The sequence below is a fragment of the Rhamphochromis sp. 'chilingali' genome (genome assembly GCF_963969265.1).
Source record: "Rhamphochromis sp. 'chilingali' genome assembly, chromosome: 9".
Lineage (NCBI taxonomy): Eukaryota > Metazoa > Chordata > Actinopteri > Cichliformes > Cichlidae > Rhamphochromis > Rhamphochromis sp. 'chilingali'.
The window spans coordinates 10,751,130-10,768,601 of NC_137936.1; the positions used below are offsets into that span (position 1 = coordinate 10,751,130).

At 42.4% G+C, this 17,472-nt stretch overlaps 1 protein-coding gene across 5 annotated transcripts in view; it reads right to left on the bottom strand.

Moving 5' to 3' along the window:
- Window positions 1–17,472, bottom strand: part of LOC308402682 (inter-alpha-trypsin inhibitor heavy chain H3-like) — a 37,893-nt gene that overhangs the window by 17,376 nt on the left and 3,045 nt on the right. For 3 of the 5 annotated variants that reach the window (XM_080891711.1, XM_080891710.1, XM_080891712.1), the window contains exons 6-16: window positions 14,259–14,413; window positions 14,003–14,107; window positions 13,744–13,906; window positions 10,682–10,792; window positions 10,449–10,577; window positions 10,232–10,345; window positions 9,981–10,149; window positions 9,745–9,870; window positions 9,451–9,632; window positions 375–560; window positions 115–254 (exon numbers count right to left, since the gene is read on the bottom strand). In XM_080891711.1, the coding sequence (XP_080747837.1) occupies window positions 115–254; window positions 375–560; window positions 9,451–9,632; window positions 9,745–9,870; window positions 9,981–10,149; window positions 10,232–10,345; window positions 10,449–10,577; window positions 10,682–10,792; window positions 13,744–13,906; window positions 14,003–14,107; window positions 14,259–14,413 (1,580 nt within the window). Of the gene's footprint in view, window positions 1–114; window positions 255–374; window positions 561–9,450; window positions 9,633–9,744; window positions 9,871–9,980; window positions 10,150–10,231; window positions 10,346–10,448; window positions 10,578–10,681; window positions 10,793–13,476; window positions 13,509–13,743; window positions 13,907–14,002; window positions 14,108–14,258; window positions 14,414–16,855; window positions 16,955–17,472 lie in introns of those variants that run through there. The other 2 variants (XM_080891713.1, XM_080891714.1) reach the window with 2 other exon arrangements.

Consider the following 17,472-nt stretch of genomic DNA (forward strand, 5'->3'; position numbering starts at 1 on the left):
ATTAAAATGAGCGTCCTGGTAAAAGAACAAGTGTCATCAAAGACTATATATCATACCATATTTCTTATGAGAACAATGTGCCTTAGCAGCCAAACTGAACTGATTTAAACTGACCTCTTGTCCAGTAACTGCTGGATAGTGAGGTAGGCCCACAACCGCTCGGTAAAATCTCCAAAGATGTACTCCTCGTCTGGGTAAAAAACATCCCAGTCTGCGGCACTCACTTGACCCTGGACTCTGAAGTCTTCTTCGAGCTTCAGGAGAAACAAAAGATAAAATCCATATGAACCAGAGTAAAACAAATAAATATAGGCTATGTCTACTCAATGTCTCAATGTTTCTGCCATTTCTTTTGTTTTTCTTTTTTTCCTCACCCCCTGTCCAACCACTTCCACCAGGAAGTTGTCAAGGTTGTCGTCAATTAAATGGCCAGCCACAACAATCTCTGTGCCATTAAACAAGTAGCTAAAGTGGCTGGTGGTCAGAGAATCCACTGCATTGTCAGGATAGTGCATGTCCACCTCTAAAAGTAGAGGGCTGGCCACTTCGTCATAGAAACCCTGAAATAAAAGCATACACACACTTTATCACTTTTGCTTATTCCAATTTTCTGTTATAAATTTAGCATGAAATATTGACTACATAATTCATAGGAATATGGCATAACTGCAGTGCTTTAAATGAAGATGTACCAAACATAAAATCAAAGAAAAAATGACAATGTTTGTCTGGCGCCAGAAATCGAACCCACAGAAGGGGGGCCTGAAAGCAGAAGGTTCAGCCTCCCATTCTACTTTAAAATAACCTAGGAACCACAAGTAAGAGAGCTCTAAGTGCCCTACTGAGGTGCTAAATTACTATGAGGTCTTTAAGAGAAGGCGGGGCCTGAGTATTTAAGAGCTTGTATGTGATGTAACAGGGAGCCAATAAAGAGAAGCCAGTCCCAGAGAAATATACTCTCTCTTTTTAGTCAGTACTCTCACTGCAACATTTTGGATCAACTGAAGTCTTTTAGAGAATTTTTTAGAAGTTAGAAATGCATGAACTAGTTTTTCAACATTATTCTGAAACAGGATTTTTGAAATTTCAGAATCAGAATGGGGTTTATTGCCAAATGTTGAGCAGGTTTACAACATTAGGAAATTGCTGCGGTGCTTCAGTGCAAACATGCTGTCATAAATAGCACTTAAATAGACATGGAAAAAAATAAAAGTAGGGATAAGAATTAAAAGTGCTACGTGGAAAGATATGTGCAAGAGATATACATGAGATATATACATGAGAATAAGAATTAAGAGTGCTACGTTGAAAGATATATACATGAGTGCAGGTGGTGATCAGTGCCAAACATAGAATGATGCAGTGACACAGCGTAGGGTCATGTGTTAGTGGCGGGTACAGTCATATGGTTATTGTTCATGTGTCCAACAGCAGAGGGGAAGAAACTGTTCTTATGGCGAGAGGTTCTGGTGCGAATGGACCGGAGCCTCCTGCCTGAGGGGAGCAGGTCAAACAGACTGTGTCCAGGGTGAGAAGGGTCAGCTGAGATCCGAGCTGCACGCCGCAATGTCCTGGAGGTGTACAGGTCCTGCAAAGATGGGAGTCTGCAGCCAATCACCTTCTCAGCAGAGCGCACAACACGCTGCAGTCTCTGTTTGTCCCTGATAGTGGCTCCAGCGTACCACACGGTGATGGAGGAGGTGAGGATGGACTCGATGATTGCAGTGTAGAACTGCATCATCGTCCGTGTTAGCAGGTTGAATTTCTTCAGCTGCCTCAGGAAGTACATCCTCTGCTGGGCTTTCTTGATGACGGAGGTGATGGTGGGCTCCCACTTCAGGTCCTGGGTGATGGTGGTACCCAGGAAGCGGAATGAGTCCACAGAGGTGATGGGGGTGTCAGTCAGGATGATGGGGGGGAGTGGGGCTGTGTGCTTCCTGAAGTCCACAATAATCTCCACTGTCTTCTGGGCATTCAGCCAGCACCAGGTTGTTGTGGCTGCACCAGGACACCAGACGTTCAACCTCCCTCCTGTAGGCAGACTCGTCCCCGTCCGAGATGAGTCCAATAACGGTGGTGTCATCTGCAAACTTGATTAGCTTGACAGACTGGTGGGTGGAGGTGCAGCAGTTGGTGTACAGGGAGAAGAGCAGAGGAGAAAGAACACAGCCCTGAGGGGAGCCGGTGCTGATGGTCCGGGAGTCCGAGACATTCTTTCCCAGCCTCACATGCTGCTTCCTGTCCGTCAGGAAGTCAGTGATCCACTGGCAGATGGGATCAGGCACATTCATCTGGGAAAGCTTGTCTCGGAGATGGTCTGGAAGGATGGTGTTGAAGGCAGAGCTGAAGTCCACAAACAGGATCCTGGCGTAGGTTCCTGGGGAGTCCAGATGCTGCAGGATGAAGTGTAGGGCCATGTTGATGGCGTCGTCTACAGACCTGTTGGCTCTATATGCAAACTGCAGGGGGTCCAGGAGGGGGGCCGTGAGGGTCCTGAGATGGGAGAGAACTAGGCGCTCAAAAGACTTCATGACCACAGATGTCAGAGCCACGGGTCTGTAGTCATTTAGTCCAGTGATCCTAGGTTTCTTGGGGACAGGGATTATGGTGGAGGACTTGAAGCAGGCAGGCACATGACATGCCTGCAGTGAGGAGTTGAAAATGCCAGAAAACACTGGGGCCAGCTCGTTTGCACAGTGTCTGAGGGTGGCAGGAGACACACCGTCTGGGCCGGGAGCTTTCCGAGCATTCAGGTTCTTAAACTGCTTCCTCACATCTGCTTCATGAATATGAAGAGTTGTGGTGGGAGGAGGTGGTGTGAAATCCTCTTTTGTGTGGGGTGAGGAGGGGGTGTTGTAGGTGAACGGTTTGAAGGTGGTGATGGCTCTATGTAGGGGGGAGAGGTGGGGGAATTAGTGTCCAAAGTGTCTCTATTGTTGGGGCCGTTGGAGGTGTGAAGGCTGCCTGATGGCTCGTCAAAACGGCAGTAGAAGTCGTTAAGGGTGTTGGCTAAGAGCAAGTCATCAGTGGAGTGGGGGGTTTTAGGCTTGTAGTTTGTGATATTCCTAAAACCTTTCCACACAGAGGCCGAGTCATTCTCTGAGATCTGCTGCTGCATTTTCTCAGAGTGCTGATGTTTAGCAATGTCCACTTCTTTAGTGAACCTGTACTTGGCCTCTCTGTAGCAGTCCCTGTCTCCGCTTCTGAACGCCTTTCTCTTTTCCAGCCACAGCTTTTTGAGTTTAGGAGTAAACCAGGGTTTGTCATTGTTATAACTCACCCTGGCACAATGCTGTCCTCACAGAAGTGGATATAGGAGGTGACAGTGTCCGTAAACTCGTCCAAGCTGTTAGAAGCAGCCTTCAATGTGTCCCAGTCTGTGGTCTCCAAACACGTGCGAAGCTCCTCCACAGCCTCGTTGCTCCACAGTTTTTTAGTCCACCCTGAACCACCCTGATAACGACTGTGTTTAGATTGTTCCTTCCCATTCCATGCCTCTGACCACCACCAGTAGGCAACGGGTGAAGTGTCTTGCCCAAGGACACAACGACCGAGACTGGCCAAGCCGGGGCTCGAACCGGCAACCTTCCGATTACAAGGCGAACGCCCAACTCTTGAGCCACGATCGCCCCCAAGAAGACTGTTTACTTAGCCTAGCAGGGCGAAGGACACTGTCTCAGCTGAACTCTGGACACGCACACACATACATATACACTGATATGCACACACTCATCCCTCCTCTCTTTCCAAACGCCTTCGATGCTTGTTCCCTCCTGGGAACACGGCGGATCTGAATGGTAGCGCTGGGCAGTGTGGAGATACAGAAATTCTTTTATTGCTGCCATATAATCTGCATCATTATAATTGCATTAATAACATTCTTTACAGCATTATTTCATGTAATAATATTTCTCACAGTATTGATACTGCATTACATTTGTTTATTGAAGATGTCCATTTGAGGATCCTTCCATTATGTTAACTTTTATTACAAGTACGGTTAGAAGTATTTTATACACATTGCATATCTGTGCTTATTTTGAGTTGATGTTCAGTTCATTAAGGGTCTTAAGCTTCACTGGCGTGACTGTCCAGGTGATACATGCTGAGGGAAACTAGAACATAGAAGGATAACTGCAATGCATGCTTACAGTACATATAATACATATAATCTAGGAATGTGTCCGGCCTGAGGCCTCAACTCATTTGGTGTCTTACTATATTTTATTCTACTTGGTAATAGATGATCAGAGTCAATAATTAGCCTCAGAGACCCTGAGGGCTTGAAGTTTATTACCTTGTATGGAAGGTATTATAGAAAAGAGAAGTTCTATGTCTGCTTATAGCTATTAAAGATGTACGATTAACTGTGACTAATGTCTGGAACCTATTTTAATCTGTCATTGACGCCATGGGGGGGGGGGGGGGGGGGGGGGCGTGTACCCCACTGCTTTATAAGTAGCCAAAACATGCATTTTGGTCAGAAGACATATGTTGATGTTTTCTCCGGGCTGTTAATAAACTCATCGGTTGATTGCACTTTTCTGGGGCCTCCGTGGTTTGTGACACTGCTCTACATTGATTGATTTCGCGACAGCAGGATGGCTGCTGCGTTTGCTTCGGATTACTCCTCACCCCCCACCCGACCCTGTGGCTTGTCACGTGTTCCATAATGTTGTGCTGTGGACATTTGTGCTTTTTTTCCCCAATTCAATTCAATTTTATTTATATAGCGCCAAATCACAACAAAAGTCGCCTCAAGCCGCTTCATAGATACAGAGAAAAACCCAACAATCATATGACCCCCTATGAGCAAGCACTTTGGCAACAGTGGGAAGGAAAAACTCCCTTTTAACAGGAAGAAACCTCCGGCAGAACCAGGCTCAGGGAGGGGCGGCCATCTGCTGCGACCGGTTGGGGTGAGAGAAGGAAGACAGGATAAAAGACATGCTGTGGAAGAGAGACAGAGGTTAATAACAGATATGATTCAATGCAGAGAGGTCTATTAACACATAGTGAGTGAGAAAGGTGACTGGAAAGGAAAAACTCAATGCATCATGGGAATCCCCTGGCAGCCTACGTCTATTGCAGCATAACTAAAGGAGGATTCAGGGTCACCTGGTCCAGCCCTAACTATATGCTTTAGCAAAAAGGAAAGTTTTAAGCCTAATCTTAAAAGTAGAGATAGTGTCTGTCTCCCGAATCCAAACTGGAAGCTGGTTCCACAGAAGAGGGGCCTGAAATCTGAAGGTTCTCCCTCCCATTCTACTTTTAAATACTCTAGGAACAACAAGTAGGCCTGCAGAGCGAGAGCGAAGTGCTCTAATAGGGTGATATGGTACTACAAGATCATTAAGATAAGATGGGGCCTGATTATTTAAGACCTTGTATGTGAGGAGCAGGATTTTGAATTCTGGATTTAACAGGAAGCCAAAACAGGAGAAATCTGCTCTCTCTTTCTAGTCCCTGTCAGGACTCTTGCTGCAGCATTTTGGATTAACTGAAGGCTTTTCAGCGAGTTTTTTGGACATCCTGATAATAATGAATTGCAGTAGTCCAGCCTGGAAGTAATAAATGCATGAACTAGTTTTTCAGCGTCACTCTGAGACAGGATATTTCTAATTTTAGAGATGTTGCGCAAATGAAAGAACGCAGTCTTACATATTTGTTTAATATGTGCGTTGAAGGACATATCCTGGTCAAAAGTGACTCCAAGGTTCCTCACAGCGTTACTGGAGGCCACGGTAATGCCATCCAGAGTAAGAATCTGGTTAGATACCATATTTCTAAGCTTTTCAGGGCCGAGTACAATAACCTCAGTTTTATCTGAATTAAGAAGCAGAAAGTTAGCAGCCATCCAGGTCTTTATGTCTTTAAGACATTCCTGCAGTTTAACTAATTGGTGTGTGTTATCTGGCTTCATGGACAGATAGAGCTGGGTGTCATCTGCATAGCAGTGAAAATGTATGCTATGTCTTCTAATGATACTGCCTAAGGGAAGCATGTATAATGTAAACAGAATTGGTCCTAGCACTGAACCCTGTGGAACTCCTCAGTGTGTGAAGAGGACTCTCCATTTACATGTACAAATTGGAGTCTATTAGATAGATATGATACAAACCACTGCAGTGCAGTACCTGTAATACCTACAGCATGTTCTAATCGCTCTAATAGGATATTATGGTCGACAGTATCGAATGCTGCACTAAGGTCTAGCAGGACAAGCACAGAGATGAGTCCACTGTCAGAGGCCATAAGAAGATCTTTTGTAACCTTCACTAAAGCTGTTTCTGTGCTGTGCTGAGCTCTGAAACCTGACTGAAACTCTTCAAATAAACCATTCCTCTGCAGATGATCTGTTAGCTGTCTGACAACTACTCTTTCAAGGATTTTCGATATGAAAGGAAAGTTGGAGATTGGCCTATGATTAGCTAAGACTGCTGGGTCTAGAGATGGCTTTTTGAGTAAAGGTTTAACTACAGCCAGCTTGAAGGCCTGTGGTACATAGCCGATTATGTGCCGGGGTGGCTGTAGCTCAGGTGGCAGAGCAGGTCAGCCACTAATCAGAAGGTCGGTGGTTCGATCCCAGGCTGCATGCCAAATATCCTTGGGCAAGATACTAACCCCATGTTTGCCTACTGGTGGTGGTCAGAGGGCCCGGTGGCGCCTGTGTCCGTCAGCCTCGCCTCTGTCAGTGCGCCCCAGGGCAGCTGTGGCTACAATGTAGCTTGCTATCGCCAGTGTGTGAATGTGTGTGAGAATGGGTGAATGACTGAATGTAGTGTAAAGCGCTTTGGGGTCCTATGGACTAGAAAAGCGCTATACAAATGCAGGCCATTTACCATTTACCATTATTAGAGATAGGTTGATCATATTTAAGATCGAAGAATTAATTAATGGCAGGACTTCTTTGAGCAGTTTTGTAGGAATGGGGTCTAAAAGACACATTGATGGTTTGGAGGAAGTAATTATTGAAGTTAACTCAGAAAGATCAACTGGAGAAAAAGAGTCTAACTTAACATCGATGGTACTAAGAATAGCTGTAGATAATATTACATCTGTGGGATGATTACTGGTAATTTTTTCTCTAATGATAAAAATTTTATTTGTGAAGAAGTTCATGAAGTCATTACTAGTTAACGTTAAAGGGATGGTTGGCTCAAAAGAGCTGACTTTTTGTCAGCCTGGCTACAGTGCTGAAGAGAAACCTGGGGTTGTTCTTATTTTCTTCAATCAGTGACGAATAGTAAGATGTTCTGGCTTTGCGGAGGGCTTTCTTATAAAGCAACAAACTATTTCTCCAGGCTAAATGATGATACTCTAAATTTGTGACACGCCATTTCCTCTCCAGATTACGAGTCATCTGCTTTAGGGTACGTATTTGAGAATTATACCACGGAGTCAGGTACTTCTGATTAGAGACCTTAGTTTTCACAGGAGCTACAGTATCCAGAGTCGTACGTAGTGAGGAGGTAAAATTATTAACAAGATAATCGACCTCTGTTGGAGTAGTATTCAGATAGCTGCTCTGCTCTATGTTGGTACAGGGCATTGAAGATGATAACAGTGGGTGGATTATATTCTTAAACTTAGTTACAGCGCTTTCAGAAAGACATCCACTTTGATAAAGTCTACTCTCCACCGCTGTGTAATCAATTATTGTAAATGTAAATGTTATCAGGAAATGATCAGACAGGAGAGGGTTTTCAGGAAACACTGTTAAATGTTCCGCTTCTATGCCATATGTTAAAACAAGATCTAGAGTGTGATTAAAGTGGTGGGTGGGTTCTTTTACAATGAGAGAAGCCAATTGAGTCTAATAACAGATTAAATGCCATGTTGAGGCTGTCATTTTTAGCATCTACATGGATGTTAAAATCACCCACAATAATTATTTTATCTGAGCTCAGAACTAAATTAGATATAAAGTCTGAGAAATCAGACAGAAACTCTGTGTAAGGCCCAGGTGGACGATAGATGATAACAAGTAAGACTGGTTTCTGAGTTTTACAGCTGGGGTGGACAATGTTAAGCATCAGGCTTTCAAATGAATTAAAAGTCTGTCTTGGTCTTTCATTAATTAATAGGGTGGTGTGAAAAATTGCTGCCACACCGCCCCCTCGGCCTGTGCTTCGAGATTTCTGGTAGTTAGAATGACTCGGGGGTGTTGATTCATTTAAACTAACATAATCATCTTGCTGCAACCAGGTTTCTGTAAGGCAGAGTAAATCAATTTGTTGATCAATTATTAAGTCACTTGGAGGAGAGAGACCTAATATTTAATAATCTACATTTCACTGTTTTACTCTTTGGTTCAGATGTGGATACTGTATTGTTCTTTCTTTGTAATTGTTTATGTTTAAGTTGTTTGTTGCTGGTTTTTAGTTTGTTTTTTGTCTTTTTGGGAGCTGACACAGTCTCTATGGAGACGGGTTTTTTGGGGGGGGGGGGGGGGGGGGGTAGCAGGAGGAGAGAAGCTGCAGAGAGGCGTGTAAGACTGCAACTCTACTTCCTGGTCCCTTGTGCAGAGGAGTTTTTTTGTTTCCTGTTCTCATGCTGTCCTCCCAGGAGCCCAGCATGAGTGGAGGTCTCTTTTTTTCCCTCTTGTACTTTCCCATTGTAGTGTATATTTCAGTGTTTTTTCTGTAACGCTACCGATCTCCGACCTGTATCCCCATGTGATGCTATTTCACAGCAGGGCAACCTGCACGTGGCGAATAAAGCCTTGATTGATTGATTGATTGATTGATTGATTGATTGACTGATTGATATGAGTGCTTGTGTATAAATACACAAACAATACACATATGCTTTCAATTGTGTAATTTAAGTGATCTAGATAGCTCTGTTTTGGAAGTTCAGTTAATGCTAGAAATGCGCATTAGTATTTGTATGTGCTTTTTGTAGTTTGTACGTGTTTTGTCTCTGGGGCCACCGCATATATTTATATATAAACATATATAAATAAACCCACTTTTTTATATTAGTAATTCCTTTTGTGCATAATTTTATATTATTGTTAATAATAAATTAATTAAAGCAACAAAACAACCTGAAGAGCCGGTTCGGAGCTGAAAGAGCCAACTCTTTTTAGTGAGTCAAGCCAAAAGAGCCAGTTCTCTAAAAAGAGCCGGAAATCCCATCACTGCTGCTGCTCTGTACAAGCTGCTGGGGGGCTGTTAACGATGGCCAAGCTATCGTTGCCCACATGGACTACAGGGCTCTGGCTAGCTGCAGGATTTTCAAGGGTCTGGAGCTGGGATTCCAACTCAGTGATTCTGGTTTCCAAAGCTACAAACAGGCTGCATTTATTCTAATTATAATTTGCAGGTGATTTAGCAGAAAGTATGTTTGGATAAAGCACACGAGGTTACACTGTGGAAGAAGTTATTATCTAAAGGTTTCTAAATAAGGGAGCTACACAGATTAGTGTGGAAGAGGAACTCGCACCTGGAGCTGAGCAGCAGCATCTGAAGCTTCAAAGATTCTGCGGGCCAGGCCTTTGTTTTGTTTGCTCATCACATCCAGGAAGGAATAATCCACATCATTTCCAAATCCAAGACAGTACAGAGACATTTTTCCCCCAATAGCTGTACGCACATTCTCCTGGATCTTGCCAGTGTTGCTCTCTCCTAAAAATGCATGCATGCAACACACAATGATAAAAATGATAAACGCAATGTAATGTTAAATGCTGAACAAACATAATCTAGCCTATGGTATGTTTGCACTCTACATACTTACCCTCATTTGGCATTCCATCAGTCAGTAATATAATCATATCAGCACTTCTATCTGGTAGCCTCTCCATCTGTCTGTCTTTGACCAGCATGTTTACAGCAGTCAACACTGCATCATTAATATTGGTTGCTAAAAGAAAAAACACAATTCATGTTTTAAAATGCATAAACTATTAATGTTTTTGTGCTGTTAGGTGTTTGTTTTTTTGTTTTGTTTACTTGTTTTTTTGTATTTCTTACCTCCTCCGCTATGCATTCTTTTGATGTAATTCATGGCTTCAGTTATGTTTTCCTTTGTTGCTTTGGTAAGTGAATCCTTCCAGGTTTCAATAACAGAATCAAACAGGATGATGGCAAAGTGGTCGTCTTCATGGACTTGTTGAAGAATGGCCAGCATAGCTTCTCTTGTCTACAAAGAGTCAGAGGATGACGTGTGTCCACGTGAACTTTGACATATTAGAAGCACATCAGGGGTCAGAACAACTTCTTACCTGCTCCATCTTTCTTCCACTCATTGATCCACTTATATCAATTACAAAGACCACATTCTTTGGGAGTTTGGGTAATTCAGGAGCAAAGAAGTGCACAAAGTATCCATTTACAATCTGAAGAAGAGACAGATTCCAAAAAGTAATGAATTTTAAAACAATGGTGTAATAAATCACTTTTTCAATTTGATCTTATTCAGTACTTGAAGCTTTCACTGACCTGTATGTCCCCAAGGTTCTTCTCTCGCTTCACATCATAGCTGACAATAAAATCTCCATCAATAAGTGTTCCATCACAACCTGGACACTTCCTCTGCTGCTCCATGGTTGGTGAGAAGGAGATGTGTGCCTGAAAAGGGAATAATACATACACAATTATGATCCCAACTGAGATTCAACCGTGCAATAAAATGCAGCACAATAATCAGAAGGTTTATTATTGTATGAAGGTACCTTTCTGTCTGTGACAGTTTTCTCCACCAGAGGGAGCAGCTCATTCGAGAGGAAGGTTGCATGGGCGTCAACATAAGAAATGCCCTGAGGCTCATAGATGTTTGTCACAATCTGTTTCCACAAAGGCAAACATGGAGACAAGAGATCATTTCTAATGTAAATCAGGAAATCACCCTATGGGGGTTAAAATGTCTTAATGCAGGGGTCACCAACCTTTTTGAAAGTGAGAGCTACTTCTTGGGTATCGATTAATGTGAAGGGCTACCAGTTTGACACACACTTCTCAAATAACAAATTTCCTCAGTTTAACTTAATTATGTGTTATCATTAATAATTAATGATATTCATCTATGTACAGACACTAATTATGTTAATTATTTTTCCACCATAATTATAAAGAATGCAAGTAGGAAACAAGGTAGGAAACCTAAATATCAATATGCAACGCTTTATTTCTATATGTCTCTGCAAGTATTTACATTTTGAAGTGATCACTTCTACAACATTTTCACTTACCACTAACAAATTTTAACAAATCATGCACTGTTACATACATTATTTTTGTATGTATGTAACATACAAAAAATCAACTTTCAAATTTTACAGAACTTTTCACCAAATTGGCAGCATTTTAAAGCAAATTGTCACATGTTACACTTAACAAACACATTTGTTTTTCAATAATTAAATTCAACTTTGACATGACACTGTAATGTTGCCACTGAGAACATCTAATATGGCTTTCTTTGTCTGTTAGTGGGAAACCTGGCATTGCATGCTGTTCACCAGTGTGTTGTAATCTGGGGTATAACTTGACACTGCAACTCTGAGTGAGTCTTGCAGATGTGCATCGGAGAGGCGTGTTCTGTGTTTGTTCTTGATGAAGTTCATGTCAGAAAAGGCTGATTCACAAAGATAGGTTGAACCAAACAGGCTGGCAACCTTCATAGCTGCTGTGCACACACCACTGTACTTTTCTGTGTCAACAAGGCACCAAAAGTTTGGTGCACCCAGATAGGCTTTGAGGTGGACGTCATTTTGCAATGTTACAATTTCGATTTCCACCTGTCCAGCATCCAAGCTGAACATTGAACTTAGTTGCTCAGCAATGCATGTTGTGTCCACATTCATGAAAGGATTGGAAACAAATGAGACACATGGCTCAAGCTGATCAAGGTCACAAAACCTGTTCTCAAACTCTTGACCAAGTCGGTTTATGACTTGAGTGTACTTTTCTGCAACTTTGTCAAAAGTCTCAGATGCAGAAGCATTGTCTTTCAGCACCATCTGCACAGAGGGAAAGTGCAGCACCTTTTTTCTCTGTAAATGCACAGAGAAAATGTTCATCTGGGCTTTAAATCCATTTAAAGCACTTATCATGTCAGCAACAGTCTTACCTTTGCCTTGCAGCTCACAGTTCAAATGGTTCAGTTTCCCAGTAAGGTCTGTTAAAAACGCAAGGTCAAGTGTCCACTCAGTGTCCTCCAGCAGAGATGTGTCTTCCCCTTTGGATTGCATGAACTCCTTGATTTCACCCAAAAGTGACAAAAAACGAAGCAAAATCCGTCCCCTGCTGAGCCATCGGATTTCCGTATGTAGTAGCAGGTCACCATATTCAGCTGACAGCTCCTCCAATAGCACCTTGAATGTTCTGTGCTGTTTAGCTCTGGAGCGGATGCTGTTTATGATCTTCACGACGGGAGTCATGACGTGCTCGAAGCCGATCACCTTTGCGCATAACGCCTGCTGGTGAATGATGCAGTGGTAATGCATGAAGTTTGGGAACTCTGTGTCACCTTTACAGTGAGCGATGAATCCCGTATGTCGGCCGATCATAGCAGGAGCCCCGTCGGTAGTCACTGATACCAGCTTTTCCAACGGTACCTTTTTCTTCGCGAAAAACTCCTTCACCGCATTATAGATGTCAACTCCCTTCGTAGTTGTCTTTAGCGGCAGTAGTGTCAGAAGTTCTTCTTTTGTGGAGAAACCATCAAATACCATCCGGATAAAGACCATCAGCTGTGCTGTACTGCTGCTGTCGACGGACTCGTCACACTGGATGCTAAACCAACTGCACTTTGCCAGATCCTGATCCAACTGATCGGCCAAGTTCCCGGACATAGCCGACACTCTTCTAACAATTGTAGTTGCCCCCAGCTGGACATCAGAGAGAGTGGAGATTACATCGTTTCCATATTTCTCGTCTTTAAGCACAGTTTTTGCAATTATCATCATTGCTTCTTTGAAATACTCCCAGTCTAAAAATGCCTTCTTTTTCTTAATAATGAAATGTGTAGCTCTAAATGAGGCTTCGGTTGCTTTTTGAGAGTTTTTCACCGGTCTCGTGAAAAAAGACTGCTGTTTGCTCAAACCTGCCTTTAATTCGCGGGCCTTTTCCACTCGCAGTGTGCTGCCCTTTGGGTAGTTAGCATGGTAGCTTGTGTGACACGTTTGGAAATGTCTCTCCACGTTGTGCCGCTTTGCTGTTGCCACAGTTGCCCCGCAAATGATACACACGCATGAATCTTTCACAGTGGTAAAAAAGAACTCTTCCTCCCATTAACTGTGAAAATTATGTTTTCTTCCTTTTTTCCGCCATGTTTTCCTCATCTCCTCACCTTTGCTGGTCTTCACGGCAACTGTTTCCGTGGAGACCAGCTAGCACTATAAATATTAGATCATGATCTAATATTTAATAATAAACATTTTTTATATATTATCTCTAACAAATTAACACCAATGCAATTGTGATTAAAAAAAAATAGCAAGAAAAAATAAAAATAGATGCAGCTTACTGGTAAGTTGTTATGGTGAGCTATTTTTAGAACAGGCCCGCGGGCGACTCATGTGGTCCTTGCGGGCGACCTGGTGCCCGCGGGCACCGTGTTGGTGACCCCTGTCTTAATGCATGCTCAATCATCCAGGTAAGGAAATCCCAAAAAGTTCATTTGTGGATTCTGTTAGTGTGGACCTAGCGTTTTTAGAGGGAGAAATGTTTCGTCACTCATCCAAGTGACTTCTTCAATCTCAGCTGACTGCATGTTTGTGCAACCTGGATTCACCTGAAAGTCCTGAACCAGTGTTTTGGGTTTGACTCTGGTCAAAAGCTCATATCGGCCCAGTTTCCTCTGAAGGAGCTCCTCATATGTCAGGACAAAGGTCACGTTGCTTTCAGCTGCAATATTGACAGAGACTGAAAACTTCTCCATCTTTCTTCCAGAAGCCCTGGAAATAACAACAACAAAAATGTCGCAGAGATATCTGAGAGCTGTTCCGGTGAATTTACATGATCTGTGTTTCTGGTTCATCTGGACGACTCACTTGACGAGTCCAGCAGTCTGTCCAGAGGAAACAGCCTTCTCGTACTGTTTCTTAGCTTTCTCTTTGTCCTTCACCTCTCCGACATACACCTGACCCTCAATTTCCCTGTGAGGCACAAAGATGGAGATAGACATGAGGGATGTAAAGCACATAAATGGACACCAAGATAGTGACAAATTCAGCTTTGGAGCACAGTTGTGAAATGAAGGACTGGCCTATAAAACTGTCAGAATGATTAGAGAGGAAACAGACTAACATGCTGAAGTTTGTGATGAAAGCAGTCTTGGGCAGCTCCACTTCAAAAAAGATTTCCTGTGACGAGCTTGCTTTGTTGAACGCCTTGGAGGTCATGACAGTGTGGGCAAAACAAGAGGTCACAGTGCAGTCCACTGTCACACTGTGCACCTCCACCTGAGACAGAGACAGAAGGAAATGTAGGAAGATAAAAATGGGTTTCTCTCTATGAATCTGATTTTTTAATCTGAATTAAATCAACTCTCTCACATGTGTAATGAATCAGCATATAAGAAAAGAGCTGCCCTTTTATTTTCTGTTTAAAACACAATTGTTACTCTGCTCAGATCTTCACAAAAGCAGCAGGTGTTGCATAAATGTACAATTTATAATCTCTTGACCCTTTTTTTTTTTTTTAAACACTCCTTGTTTGTATCACATCACTAAACTGAGCTGAGAGTATTTTACAAATTTTACCTGTGTGCTGTTCATCTGGATGGACTAGCTTAATATGTCCACCTGCTGTTTAAAGGAGTTTGCGTTCTCCTTTCATGTTGCAGCATTGTTTTGGGTGGGATTTTTTTTGCCAAACTGACCTTTGGTAACTCACATATTCCTATTTGTTTATACATTAATGAGGTCTAGTTTATATCAAGTGTAGTGTTTGAATTAAAAAAGCCTTTCAAAGTAATGAAAGGTAGGGCTGTTCGATATAACGATACATATCGGATGACAATATAAAAACATCTATCGTTTCATTTTACGCTGTCGTTTGTTTCGTGGTGTCGCAAAATAAACTGTTGACGGCAATATTTTTTCCATCGTTCTGATGGTCACTTTAGTCAGTGGCGTGTCTAGAAAATTTTTGTTGGGGGGCCAGGTATGGGCACAGATTTGGAGAAGGGTGGCAGATGTAATTGGCAGATAATGTTAAAAACAATTCTACCAACCATTAACCATAATTCAATAACCCTATAAACCTAATAACCGAATGCGCTTTTAACGCTTATTAGAATGAGATTTTAACCACTACGGTTTTTAGATACTGCGTCGATAAAGTACAAGAGATACAATCAGTGCTTTGTCAGTGTTTATTCAGCATTCAAGGACAGCAATATTTGCATAGTATATTTACTGAGATATAGTGCACATATGTTTTGGGCAAAAACATTATTGAATATTAAAATACGAACATTTTTAACATACAATTGGGCAAATTAGCCAATGCAAAACTTTATCTGCCTGTTAAAAAAAGAAGATAATCTTCTCACAAACTGGTGTTTGATTTTGAAACAGGAAAAAGTGGGGAAACAACTGAAAAGACTAACATTTGAATAAAACCTGAAAGCAAGTAAATACTTTCTATGCTGCCTTATGGTAAACTTTGGTAATATTGATGTATAAAGAACAATACTGGCTGATGATGAAATACAGTCAGCTGGCATGGTGACACTGCCAGTATTAACCTGCAGGGCTGGACTGGGACAAAAAAAAAAAAATCAGCCCGGGCATTTTGACTAGAGACCGGCCCACCATGTATTAAAGCCATAAAGCCTTTGAATGAAAACAAATGCTGTTGTGACAGTGATGTACAGTCTTGTTGGTATATGCATGATTTCTATACATTTTATGCCAGATAAAAACTTTGTTTGCAAGATTCAGATAATTATTTAATAAAAGTGAGACATTTTAAATGAGAATAAGAAAGTAAAGTATTTCTTTGTGCCCCCCTCTCCCTGTTAATGCCCTACCTGGCCCCCTGGAAACACTTTGCTAGATCCGCCCCTGCACAGCTATCAGCTGTCAGCTACTTAGAAAAGGATCCTGGTGTTATTTGTCTCTCAGAAACAGTTCATAACTTCCCTTCAACTCATTCATGTCACCTAAAAGGTAAACCTGTTTCTCCATCACCTGTTCAGCTCTGATGATTCAGTAAGGACATCTCCTGGTTTCATCTTCATGTTTCCCTCTCACCAGATATCCAAACCGACATCATGACCAGCAGCTTTACAGCTGTGGCTCCAGCAAACATCAGCTGATACTAGAAATTAATATTAAATAAATTCTAACAACAGCTGATCAAGCTTAAACATGCTGCTGTTGTTTAGCGGGAAATCCGCTGGTTTCCTCTTTCTGGCGCAAAGTGGGCGATAAACAAACAAGAGAGGAAAGCCGATCAGCTGATCATTGATCAGTTTCATGATTGAAGTAGAAACAGGAGAGGGAGGGGGAGAGAATGAGAGAAGAAGAGGCAGCTGTGCAGCAAAGACACAGAATAACTCCAGCTTTGTGTCTTTTTTTTCATTCTAGCTGAAGTACGGGACAAACTGCGTCCCCTCTCAGCTCAATACGAAACATGTAATATTTTCTCTGAATGAGGGACCATTCCATTTTTTAAGGAGCCGTTGGCAACTCTACTAACTAACCTTATGAATAAAATAAAGTTCACTATCAATAACATCATAGCACCCACCCAGCTGTATAGAAACTCCGTCATACTAGCTAGCACGCAGAACGAGTTATTGTAACTGACTGTAAAAAGTCAGCACAACGAAAATAAACTCCACCTAAACTTGGTTTATATCTGACCCAGACAGACTGCAGGTCATAACTTCTTACCTGAAATTCAGTTCACCTGACACTTGGGCCGGCGGCCTCCTCGGGTCTCTCCTCCTCCTGCCTCCCCTTCCCTCATCCACCTGCTGGCCTCTGTGGAAGCTCCGCCATAGCCACCACCAAACAACTGAGTTATTTTTACACATCGGCCAGCATCTGGCCAGCCCACCACCTGTCATTGTTCATGCCATTACAAAAAAAAAAAAAAAAAAAAAAAAAAAAAGTCATCAGGCCACTGGGTAAATGCCCGGTATGCCCGATGGCCAGTCCAGCTATGTTAACTTGTTAATCTTTTGCCAAAAAATTGTTTTTTGCGGTGCCGGCTCTCCTTCCTTTGCTAACATGATGCTCATAGTGCAGAAGCCGATGCTGCATTCACTTACAATCGGATATCTGAGCTTCACTGTGAAAACATAAATCGTACATTTGATATTTCATTGAATTTTATTGTTTTAGCTTCGGGGTGGCACCTGGGGTGGCCAGCCTGGTTGCGGGATGGCCTGTGCCCCCCCAGGCCACCCCGCTGGCACGCCACTGACTGTAGTGACTATATTAATTTCTTAAAGTTCTCTCTTTCTCTTATATTTAATATAACCACACTACTGACGGACAAGCGCCTG